This window comes from Pleurodeles waltl, chromosome 1_1 (assembly GCF_031143425.1).
Source record: "Pleurodeles waltl isolate 20211129_DDA chromosome 1_1, aPleWal1.hap1.20221129, whole genome shotgun sequence".
In the NCBI taxonomy this organism is placed as follows: domain Eukaryota; kingdom Metazoa; phylum Chordata; class Amphibia; order Caudata; family Salamandridae; genus Pleurodeles; species Pleurodeles waltl.
Window position 1 is genome coordinate 411,999,389 of NC_090436.1, and position 12,967 is coordinate 412,012,355.

General features: G+C 43.8%; 1 protein-coding gene across 2 annotated transcripts in view; it reads right to left on the reverse strand.

The window, feature by feature from the left end:
• Positions 1–12,967, reverse strand: part of ANKRD31 (ankyrin repeat domain 31) — a 654,832-nt gene that overhangs the window by 140,052 nt on the left and 501,813 nt on the right. For both annotated transcript variants that reach the window (XM_069218867.1, XM_069218858.1), the window contains one exon: positions 1,996–2,249. In XM_069218867.1, coding sequence (XP_069074968.1) covers positions 1,996–2,249 — 254 coding nt within the window. The remainder of the gene's footprint in view (positions 1–1,995; positions 2,250–12,967) is intronic.

A 12,967-nucleotide genomic window follows, 5' to 3' on the forward strand; every position in this document is an offset into this window, starting at 1 on the left:
GCACCCTTGACAACAATCCTGATGCCAACAGCGAACAGATAGGGATTTCTTTTGTTATAGATCTCCTACCTGTCGACGGTGATGCTGAACAGAATTTTTCTTGTGGTCTTCCTCTTTTTTCTTGAGAAGAGGACTCTTTAAAGGAGGCTTCTGACCCCCTCTCCCAAGGTCTCTTGAAGGTACTATCTTTCCTCTCTCCTGGACTGCATGCAGTCTGCTCTTTTCTGTCCTTCAGAACCCTCTTGGAGAAACTTTTATTATGGTAGCATGTTTCAGGCTGATGAGAAACTGTCAAGCAGACAATGCAAACAGAGCGTGGGTTAGAGACTGCCATCTTTCTCCCACAGGATGGGCATTTGTGAAAAAGAGATGGCATTTTGAGACTGATAACATTTATTTTTCAGTCAGAAAAAAGGTTTCAACTACACTAGATACTTAAAAACACCGAATAAAGGTGAAAACCTGTTGTTTTGTAAGTATTTATTTTCTAAATTAGTCAAAAGACTGAAGAGCTAATGCTCTGAGATTCTCACTCAATGAGCCAGAAAAAAGAACTAACCTAACAGTCACCCAACAATCACCTCTGGGGCATGATGGGATACAGGAGGTCCTGGAGGTGTTAAAGGCATGGTGCCAGTTTTTTTTCTTTGTTATGAATTTAAATGCAGCTTATTGGCTAATAATGCCTGTGGATTTCTCTTCAGTTTTAAGTTTAATAAAAGCTGTGATTCTGCACTCTATACTCTTTCTCTTCTGTTTTTTATAGAAATGTTAGAGTCTGGTAAGAGGTTTATTAAAGGAAAATCTAATGTAAGTGGTAGTTTCAGCCATTACTGTAGGCTGCATAGATGTATATAAATATAATGGTTTTAACATATGTATACATGTATATTATATTATATGTTTGTATATTTGATATGTGCTCCAGGGTCCCCGCATGTGGGCGGGAATATTCAGTGCCTGTGACTATTGATGAGGATCCCCTGGAAGATAACCCAAGTGTCACACACATTTCCTCCTTATCTCCAAGACAGATTCCATCCTACATGCGTATAGCGAAGAACATCCTGACTACTCAGCAGGTTGTAGAAGCCTAAATCGCTGTATTACTCTGTAAGACATGTGAGCGTGGAGGGAAGCCCAGAGCTCAGAGAGGAGTTGCCTTGATGCTCAGTCTCCAAGCCACGCCCCATTTCTCAGTTATTTATAAAGTCACTTAATACTCATTCCTGGCATGCCACTTGAAGAAATCACTGAATAAAGGTTATGTAAAAGTTAACTCATGGCAAGTTGAAAATGCATCCTTTTAGCTATTTTACAAAATTCAAATGTGTTTCTGGCCTTTCACAAGAAGAGTACTGAGTTTAAGATGTTGAGAACTTTCATGAATTGCCATATAATAAAATATAACCACAATGTGACATCCAAGAAGCAACAAATTTAAAAGATGCAATAAGGCAGTGTGTTTATCAGTCCGATCTTTCACACACTATCTGGCAAAGAGGTGGGGAACGCCTTTGAGGATGGAAGGTGGTACGGCATTGTACTGAATAAAGTAGCTGGGTGTGATAGCGGAGTGGACTCCAGGGATATGTGTCTGACCTAACAGTCACAAATGTAAGTTCGGGCAGTTCCCTGAATGTGCGCTTTCCAAATATACATTATGCTGTGTCAAATGAAAGTAACAGTAGGAAAGGAACTGCTAGAACTTTTATTGGAATACAAATGCTAATAAAGTTAGGCTTAGGTTAACAGTGGTATTGCTAAACCTCTCAGTCTGTATGAGGCTTTTCTACTAAGTGTATACACACTAGCATTTAATGATAATTTAAACAAAGCAACTGGTACTTTTGCCTTGGTGCTGAAGCATGAAAGTATAGCTTATATTTACAAATGAAGGGTTTGAACTAATTAAACTGCATGAATTATTTAACAGTAATAACAATTCCAATGGCCTAGTATCAGCTTAAGTAATGATATTACGAGATGCCTTACTTGTTTTGTCCGTCGGAAGGATGAGCATTGCTTTTGTCACTGTGACAAGTAAACTTTCTTTTCACAAAAGAAGGGCTGCATCTTGAAGAACACTTCCTCTTTCTACTAGTACTTTCTAGGCAGAATGAACTTTGTTCACAGCTCTTCATACATGAATTATTTACCACATCTGTTGGATTCTTGCTGTTCTGCTCATGAGAGGCGGGATGATCATTGGACGTGACCCGGTCATGCTTATCAAATTTTGATATTACCTATATAAAAATAGACAAGGACTTATGGCTATATATCAAAACAAGCAACACGCTCAGCTAAACCCTTTAAAGGTTTAACAAAATGCAGTTACTTAAGTGTAGCAGTCCTCCTGTAATAAATATTTCAGATAGTTACACACCCGAATCATTCATAGGCTTCATGACAGTTGTTTGCCTAGTACATAAAAATGTAAAATAACTCCTTAAACAACTCACTGTATAATGTAACAGAAACATGACCTGGAATGAGTCCAAGGGAGTAGAAAAGGATTGAAATCCTGTCAAATTAAGCAAATATGCCACAAACGTAGAGCTCTTCTCAGGGACTCCTCACACATATCACATGTCATAAACATCTCAGCTATGGGGCCTATGGGGGGTTTGGGGGGGGGGGGGGAGAGGGGAGTACAGAAGTTAGTCCTGCCACCTCATGTACTCAGGTTTGGGTTATTTCAAATCGGGTGGATGTGTTACTAAACAAACACTATTGTTGAGTATGGGGCAATTTTACCACTATAATTGCTACTTTAAAAGTTTCCAGCCTGACAACAAAATTGTCGACTACAAGTGGCCTATTTCCTAATAGATTGTCTCTTGCATAGTACTATGTTAGCAGTTAGCTAATTGTCTCTTACCAGGGAAACCAAAAGCTCATTCAATAAGCAGTAAGGCAGCAACTGCAGGCTGGTTATGTGATGTCCACATAGCAGACTTTTGCAAAACATCATGGAAGTCTGTTTAAGTTTTTACTAAGGAATACTGCAATACTGCAGAAAGCATTGTCAGCAAAGACTCGATAGATAGTTGCTCTTCCATGAACACCCTATTCATGCTTATTACAACTTCTTCTTTACTATTAGGTTTTCTGTCTTTTCATCTTTCAAACTCCTCTTGGTAACTTTGAGCAGTGGAATACTCCGATTAGCCTGCTATTCCATTCTAATGTTTAGATTATCAATGAAGATCATTTCATAAAGAAAAAAGTTACTTTATTGTAATCTTAGTTCTTCAGAGTACGGACTCTTTATTGAAGTCATATTCAAACATATCCAACCACCCGTACCCCTGGTGTGAATCAACTAGAATGGAAAACCTGAAGATGCTGATTAACACAACGGGAGCTCACACAAGTATTGCATGATTACTTTCCAATTGTAATATAAATAGGATTTCCTGTTTTCAGTTTCTGTTTGTGGTGAATTTCGGTCGGGTTTATTGAGTATTTTCCGAGGTGTTACAAAACGGTAAAAAAAACAGTACTCATCAGTGTTTATCCTTTTTCTCCATACATAATCACAGCAGTTGTGCTTTTTTATTGCCTATAAGGAAATTGGTTTTAATTTCCTTTCTCCCATCACGTAGTCCTATTTTCAATCAATTCTATTTTCTTTCCTGCTCCTAACTCACTTTGTATTATTTTAATTAATTTGCTCTTTCAAATAACTTTTCTCTCACTTCACTGCGCTCGTGTCTCGTGATTGTATATAATATAACTTTTTGGCTTTTAAAAGACTCTGTAGGATGATGACTTAAGTGTTATAATGTGGGGAAGTGAATGCAGGTTTAGAATGTTTGGTTTGTGGTTACACGCTGAAGAGTAAAGGCATGTAATACATAGCTCAGTGTGTGGTGTATTCATTGGCTGAGGATGATGCTACAACTGGCGATGAGATAGGGGATAAGTAACCCAAAGACTGACAGTGCCCTCCCAGAGAGTTTGCCATGGTCAACGCAAACTGCTCGTGCATGCCACGTCTGCCTTTGTCGAAGTGCTGAATCATCAGTTGGCATATGTGGAGTCAAAGCCCAACTCCAGACAGCGTGAAACATTTGATGATAAAGAAACCTTCATTGAGAAGTCTACGCATCAGTGATCAAGAAACTACAATCAAGGCAATACATAAAGGTACCCTGTTACAACACAATATGAAGCTATACAGAATACTGAGTGTTACTGCTGAAGGAGGATACAACCAGGTTTTGAAAGTACAGCAATTAGGAATGGAAGACAACCCAATAACACTACAATCGGAAGCACTGCGAGGCAGAAATCAACCAGGTGTTAAAAGTGAAAAAAAAAAGCTTGAAATCACAACCACTCAGATACACAAAAAAATTGAGTAAAGAGAGTCATCATACGGCTGCCGAAGAGAAGTGCCTTGGGCTGTGCTTACAAAACTGTCCATACCCAATGACAAGAACCTCAGCAGAAACCCCTTCTGCCAATGGAGACCATAAAGATGTCCCCGAATCCGGCACATCACAGGGCAAGGGTGGCGGTAGGAATGGAACAGATCCTGATTTCTGGCAGATGGAATCTAAAAGAGAGAGTAACAATGCTGCTGTTTCCTGGAACCATCCCCAACCTTCAAAACTGCCAAAAAACAATACATTGGTGACTGATGGACTGCTTGGATAAAGACATTTGATGGTTTCATTGAGGCTCTAGAAGAGATAGAAAACAAACAGATTATCAAATACCTCAAGAATCTTGCTGGTGGTGGTGTAAAAGAAGTCATAATTCAAATGATGCGAGCTGATGAAGTTCCGTACTGTTAAATTAAATAAGCCTTGAATCACAAATTCAATCCAGTGAGAGAAGGTACATTTTAAGTCAAGAACGACAAAGAGCTGGTAAAATCATAGATGGATTTGTTAAGAGACTGGATACGCTACTCAAACACTACAGACTTAATTCATTTAATGACAAAGGAGCAATATGTCTCGAAGGTATTGGCAGATGCCTGTCAGATTCAATCAGACAATAAATGCTGAGAGAAATCTTAGTATTGAGGGAATTCTCATGGCTACTGAAATTGAAGAGCAGGCTGATAGACAAGCTGCTGACCAGAAGGCTGGAGGTGCCCAAAGTGAGTCAGTACTGAGCATGAAAAGTAAGCAGAAAGACAAAGCTAAAGGACACAAGGTGGTCTCCACAGAAAAAGAAGTTGTGTTTCAGATATGGATTGTCGTTTCCACACGAAGGTAAATGTCAAGTCATTGGACAGATATGCAAAGGGAGTTGATTATCATCTAAATCATCGTCAAAACGTTCGTAAGTATCACTATTAAGTGAAAGTGAAAAAAAAAGATTGTGCAATATCAATGTTAACCTCAGAGAAAAGCACACACATTAGACTAGCCATATATGCAGAGAAATACCAGTCAAAGAGAAGTAGACATGAGAAAGCACCCAAGTCATTCACACATTATCTGAAGATGACACTAAAAAAATGGTTGTGCAATACCTTTCACCATCAGCAATGGTGTGTCTATAAATATTATGCCTGAGGAGAAATATAATGAACTATCTCTAAAACCTCAACTGATGCCATTAAAAACAAAACATGGGCTGCATTATCACCTATGAAAAATAAAGGTTTATTTGTAGCAACCATGAAATACAAGAACACTAAAGTGAAACCACCCATTCATGTACTCCAAGGTACAGTGTCAAGTTCCTGTCTATTCAGCCTCAGCACAGCTGCAGCTATGGGACTGATATCAGTGAACTACAACATGAATGCACATCACGAAATAGTAAGTAATTTTCCTTCATTATTTCGTGGGTTAGGAAAACGAAGACTATGAAAGTATAATTGCATCTCAGTGAGGATGATCGCCCTGTTGCTCAAAGGCACAAAAGAATTGCATTTCAGTTACAAGAAGCTGTTAAACAAAGGCACTCGAATCATCAAGCGTTCTCCTCATCCAACACCATGGGTTTCTCCCATAGAGGTAGTGCCCAATAAGTACGGTGAATGAGCTGTAAGTATCTGTGTGGATATGCTTCAAGCGAACAGGGCAACTGAAAGAGAATGATGTCCAGGTTTGCACATTACTGAAATTATAACACAACTGAATGGTGCAAAAGTCTTCTGTCACCTTGATTTAAATAAAGGATATCATCATTTGGAACTCAAGGAGAATTGCAGGTACATTACAACCTTTTGTACACATATGGGTCTTTTCTGATACAAAAGACTAAGGGCCTGAATTGGAGTTTGGCAGAAGGGTTACTCCGTCACAACAATCCACTGAAATATAAATCTAATTATATTTAGTCAGACAGGGTATCTGTCACTGTTGTGATGGAGTAACCCCCCTGCCAAACTCAGACCCTAGGTTTTGGTGTGTCATCAGCTGAAGAGATTTTTCAAGATGTCCTTAGACAAATCACAGAACCTGTTGTAAATGCTTTCAACTTTAGCAATGACATATTGGTTTTTGGAGTTACAAAGAAGGAACACAGCACACTTGGAGGCAAGTGTGTTGTTTACTTGCTGAAGCAGGTTTAACGCTAAGTGCTGAGAAGTGTGAATTCAATAAAACAAAGCTAAAATTCTTTGGCCGTATCTTTTCTGATGGGGCATGACATCCAATCCAGCTAAGGTACAAGGTTGTCAACTGCCAGTCCTATATAAGATATTTCCATGTTACGTTCATTTCTTGGCATGGCTAGTTACTGTTCCAGATATATACAAGACTTTGCCACTGAGTGCGCCATCGAGAAAGTTAACTAAAAAGAATGTGTCATTCCACTGGTCACATGAACGACAGCAAAGTTTTAAGAGAATTAAATAAGCTGTAGGAAAATCACTCTTTCTGGCATGGTTACTACCACTTTTGCCTGTGATCAGCGTGCTTAGGCTGCTTTCACTGGGATTCAGCTAACTAGGACCCCAGTGATTGTGCTCTCTCGTCGCAATTTGGTTGCTTTGGTACCCTTTACACCCCACAATTTGAATACTGATGTATCTCTGTAAGTCCCTAGTATATGGTACTTAGGTACCAAGTGCATTGATACACCAGCCTCCCCCCCATTGGGCTGCAGCATGCATTATGCCGCCCATAAGAGCCCATGCAAAGTGTATCTGCAGGCCTGCCGTTTGCTGCCTGTATGAAAAGGTGCATGCACCCTTTCACTGCTGGTCACTGCACCAGGTCACTGCAAGTCACCCCCATGGAAGGCTCTTTCAGCCCAAAGGGCAAGGTGCAGGTCCCTGTGTGTGAGGGCACTCCTGCATGGTGCCCCTACAAACTCCAGTTCCAATGTACTGGACTTCATAAGTGTGGGGAAACCATTTTACCCATGTACTGGCCACAGGTCACTAACTGTGGTCTAGCTATATAATGGTAACTCCAAACCTAGGTAAGTCGGAATCATACCCAATTACTAATTCCAGTATTGGTGGCATGATTCCATGCACTCTATGGGCTCCTTAGAGGACCCCCAAAGTATTGCTCCTACCAGTCTTTTAGGGTTTGTGAGCAGACCACGCTGCTGCAGTCCCACAGACAGGGTTCAGCCTGCCTGCTGCTTGCCCAGCTCAAGCAGGGGAAGGATTTTCTGTGGGAGAGGGGATGCAACACTCTCCCCCTTGGAAACAGGTTTAACTGGGCTGGGGAGGAGTAGGCTCCCTGCACCACTAGACTGCTTTGAAGGGCACATTTGGTACCTTCCTTGCATAATTTGGTTTGCAACAGTCCAGGGAGCCCCGGTCCCTGCTCTGGCGCAAAACTGCACAAAGGAAAGGGGAGTGACCATTCCCCTGTCCATCGTCACCCCTGGGGTGGTGCCCAGAGTTCCTCCAGGTGGTCACTTGATTCTGCGCTCTTGAAAATAAGATGTGCAGAGGACCCTGGAAGCATCAGGTTAGTCGGTGACCCCTACCCTGATAGGTGGTCACCCTGCAGAGTGACCAAGCCCCCTGTTAGGCCTACTTAGGGAATCCCTTGCAGGTGGGTCCCCAGATTCGGCGTGCAAGACTCCACCAGGACCATCAACCTCTTCTGCTCCTAGCCACCAGAACCACTGCTGGACTTCACAGGAACCAACCAAGCCACACCTCCTGAGATGACCTAGCCTTGCAACACTGTTTCTCCGGCTCCTTCCAGCAATTGCAACATTTCTATAGATGTGCATCCTTCTGGGTTCGGCAACACTTTAGCTGCACCAAAGAAGCAAGAAGGAATCTCCCTTGGAGTGAAGGAGTCACTCCCCTGCATCTGCAGGCACCTACGGCAACAATGACCAGCTGCTGGGATCTGCTGTCCACTGGAATTGCGTGGATCCTCCAACACAGGTTGTGGTTCTGAGTGGTCCTCTCTGCCTTCTGTACAACTAGGGAGATGGTGAGACCTTGCCTCTCCTAGCAGGACAGAATCTTCTGCACTGCAACTCTTGTGACAACCAAAGCTTTCTGACTCCTGCTCCGAGAGATCTTCAGGCTTTAAGTAGCCCCAGCCTCCAGCACTTCATTCTTGCAAGGACATACTCCTCTCTACTTCTACAGCGGCATGGGGCTCCTCTCCATGTGTGCTGACGGGGCCTCACTCCAACTTACTGTGCCTGTTGCCAGTGGGCTGCCTGTGGGGGTTACAACGGCTTCTTCTGGCTCTCCCGACTGCTGAAGGTCAGCCTGGATTCCTCTCCAAGGGTCGAATCCCCTGGACCTTGCTGGTCGTCCTCAACTCTGCAAGTCCTCTTCTGTCCAGATTTGCACTTGTCAAGGCTGGTTGGTGATCCTTCTGACCACTTACCCATCTGCGACTCGGAGACTGATGTGGGACAGCTTCTGCATGAGTTCAGGGACTCTGCAGTTCCTGGGCTCCACAGCTGACCTTCATCTTCCACCATCGACCCGGATCTTCACCCACAGAAGAGTGGCCAGTAGCTCCTGCCCCACCTGGACTCTCCTGCGTGGACTAACTACTCCACAACCATTTTCTGCTATTTCTTGCCAATGCTTGTTGTTTTCCTATGCCAATTCCTAATACTTACATTGTACATATAGTATATACTTACCTCCAATTGAGGGACTGCCTATAAGTAATTTTGTTCAGTGTTACTGTAATAAAGTACCTTTATTTTTTCAACACTGTGTGGTTCCTTTCATGTGAGATAAGTTACTGTTTGACTACTGTTGTATTGCAAGTGCTGTACACTCCTCCTAGATAAGTCTTGGCTTCTCACTACAGCTACCACTAGAGAATCCTGGCTTTTTAGACACTGTTCACTAGTAGGGGTTGAATGGAGCTGGCATAAGGTGCAAACACCATAGGTGTCCACCACAAACCAGGCCAGTTTCCTACATTGGTGGTGCAGCGGAGGAATAAGACACTTGCAATTGCCTTACCACTCTGTCACTGGTAACTTTCCACAGGAAAGTCTACCACTAGTCTATAGGTTACACTACACTTAGAAGTTAGGATCACTAGGCTTCTAGTTTAGGTAATTTAGGGGTCTGGCTTAACCCTTTCTCTAAACCTTAGACAGTCTAGTTATTTAGAGTAGGTAGGTGCACCCATACTACTCTAGGGAAAATGCCTTCAGTAGAAAACACAGCTCAGGCCCTAGACTCTCAGTATGAGGGCCCCACCTTTCAGGAATTGAGGGAGATGTGTGCTTCTAGGAAGCTGAAGATAGGGAGAAATCCCAACAAATCTCTATTCCCAGGATTGCTCTTCCACAATGATAGCCAGAGCACTGCAGGCCTGGAAGAGCAGGAGGTAAAGCCTCATCCTGCAGTATTAGATAGGGTAGACCTAGATTTCACTGGAGATGGTCAGGAAGAAACTGGGGAACACACCAGTCCTGTAGGGAGAACTCATGGCAGAGAGAAGGGGGAAAACAACAGTACCTGCACTTTTACTCCCAGAGGGTTGGTGCAAAGGGTCTCCAGACAGAGGGGTAGATCCTCCTCATCTGCCCACAACTATGTCTCAGCAGTATCTGATTAGACTAACCACTCCGGCTCAGAGGGAGTCCCTAGATAGGGAATTCAGCAAACTGAGGCTAGAGGAGGACAAACTGAGGCTGCAACAGTTAGCCCTAGATAGGGAGGCCTTGGCAGGGCAGAGGGAACTGCAGAGTTTGGGGCTACCACCCCATGGTGGTAGCAAGAGCTCTAGGGACACAAGGGTCAGGGAGGACTCCTATAACTCTAGGAACCTAAGTAAAATTGTCCCACCGCACAAGGTTGGGCATGATATTCACAAGTGGTTCACTGCCTTGGAGATGGCCTGTAAGGTACATGGGGTCCCTCAAAGACAGTGGGCAACCATCTTGTGGCTTTCCTTTTCTGACAAAGGCAGGGACAAACTCCCCACTGTCAGAGAGGAAGATGCAGATAATTATCAAGCACTTAAGAATACACTCCTTGATGGATTTGGGTTAATCACAGAGAAACATAGAATCAAATTCAGGGAGAGTAGAAAGGACTCCTCCCAGGATTGGGTAGATTTTGTAGACAGCTCTGTCAAGTACCTGGAAGGCTGGTTGCATGGCAGCAATGTGCATGATTATCAGGGCTTGTACAATCTTCTTCTGAGAGAGCACATTCTTCACAATTGCATATCTGATAAGCTGCATCAGTACCTGGTGGTCTCAGATCTGACCATAGAATTGGGTAAGATGGCAGACAAATGGGTTCACACCAGAGTGGGAAGGAAACCTCCCACAGGGGGTGAGCAAGAGAAGAATGATTCTTAAAAAAATCAGGACAAAGGTGGGGACAAATCAACCAAGAAAGAGTCTTTATCAGGCCCACAAAACTCTTCTGGTGGTGGGTCTAAGCCCTTTTCCTCTTCCTACAAGAAACCTTAGTGCTACATCTGTAGACAAAAAGGCCACAGGATAGGTGACAGCACCTGTCCTGAAAAGAGCACCAAGCCTGCTACTACCACTTCTACTCCTAGTGCCCCTAGCAGTAGCAATAGCAATGACAGTAGTAGCCAGTCCGAGAGTGTAGCTAGGCTCACCCTGGGAACTGTAGTGGGCTCTGGTTAGTCAGAGAAACCACTGAGGCAGTTTTGCTCTGAGGGTGGTATAGACATTGCCACCCTAGCTGTGTGTCTCCTTAATATGGGTAAGTACAGGTATCATCCACTTATCAATGGTGTTGAGGCTGAGGCCTACAGGAACACAGGTGCCAGTGTCACAATGATGGCTGAAAAACTGGAGTCACCTGTACCACACCTACTTGGTCACACTTACCGAGTTATTGATGCTCAAAACAACACTCAGTACCACCCCATGACTAATATTGACCTTAGCTGACGTGGTTACTGGTACCCAAGAAAGTTGTGATATCCACTGACCTACCTGTAGAATGTCTGTTAGGTAAAGATTTGGAGACTTCAGCTTGGGCTGAAATGGAGTTGGAAGGCCATGCAGCAATGCTGGGTATCCCTGGGCACATCTTTGCTTTAACAAGAGCACAGTCCAGGAAACAGGGACAGCAAGGAGCACTGGAGCCTGGAAAAATGGCCCAAGAAGCTCCCAAAACAGGAGGTAGGCAGGGTAAAAGGTTAACCCCTGTTCAGGCTTCTGATGAGGATCCCACTCCTGAGGGAGAGGAACCTTCCCCTTCAGTGGAACCTATACCAGAAGAGCTTAAAGCTGATACAGCTCAGCTCTAAGGTGTAGAAGGACCCACCAGGGAGGAACGTAGCCTAGAACAGTAGTCCTGTCCTACTCTAGGAAGTATGAGGCAACAAGCTGCAGCTCAAGAAGCAGGGGATCTGAGTGGGACCCATGTGGTCTACTGGGACAAAAACCTCCTTTATTATGAGGAAAGGGACCCCATAGCTGGTGCCGCCAGAAAGTTGGTATTTCCTCAAAGGTTTAGGGAGTTTTTAATCAACCTTGGCACATGATATTCCCCTTGCAGGCCATTTGGGGCAAAGCAAGACTTGGGACGGACTTGTCCCTCTCTTTCACTGGCCTCACATGTCTGAAGAGACAAAGGAGTTTTGTTGCTCCTGTGTTACCCTGTAGTGGTAAGACAGGTGGTACTCCAAAGGCCTCTCTAATTCCACTACCAGTGGTTGGGGTACCCTTTGAGACGGTGGGGTGGACATTGTTGACCCCCTCGACCCTCCAACTGCATATGAGAACAGGTTTACACTTGTTGGGGTGGACCATGCCACCAGGTACCCAGAAGCAACTCCCCTTACGACCACTACAGCTCCTACAGTGGCCAAGGTCCCCTGGGAATCTTTTCCAGGGTGGGTTTCCCTTAAGAAGGTGATATCAGACATAAGTGCCAACTTCATGTCTGCATACCTTAAAGCCTCGTGAAAGGACTGTGGTGTAACATATACATTCACCACCCCATTTCATCCAGAAACAAAGGGGTTATTTGAGACATTCAACAAACCCCTTGTTTGCATGATCATGGGACTCTCAGAGAAACTCAGGAGGAGATGGGATGTCCTAATGCCTTGCCTCCTCTTTGCCTTCAGGGAAGTTCCACAGAAAGGGGTGGGCTATAGTCTCTTTGAACTTTTGCTGGGACATCCTGTTAGGGGTCCACTTGCTCTTTTGAGGGAGGGTTGGGAGCAACCTCCCAAACAGGACATAGTGGATTATGTGCTGGGCCTAAGATCCAGAATAGCTGAGTTCATGAAGGGGCATCTGAAAATATTGAAGCCAGCCAAGAACTGAAAAAGCATTTATGTAGGAAAGTGCTCTCTTTTTGGCATGGTTACCCCTACTTTTTGCCTGCTGTCAGTGTGTTTTGACTGCGTTCACTGGGATCCTGCTAACTAGGACCCCAGTGATGAAAATAAGTTACTTACTTGTAACCGCAGTTCTCCAGTATTGGTATCTTTCATACATTCACACGCTTGAATCATTTGACAGCACCTACTAGAACACTCCCAACAGAGGATGAGTCCCTCAGATGTTCAAGCAAAGTGGGAATAGATAAACC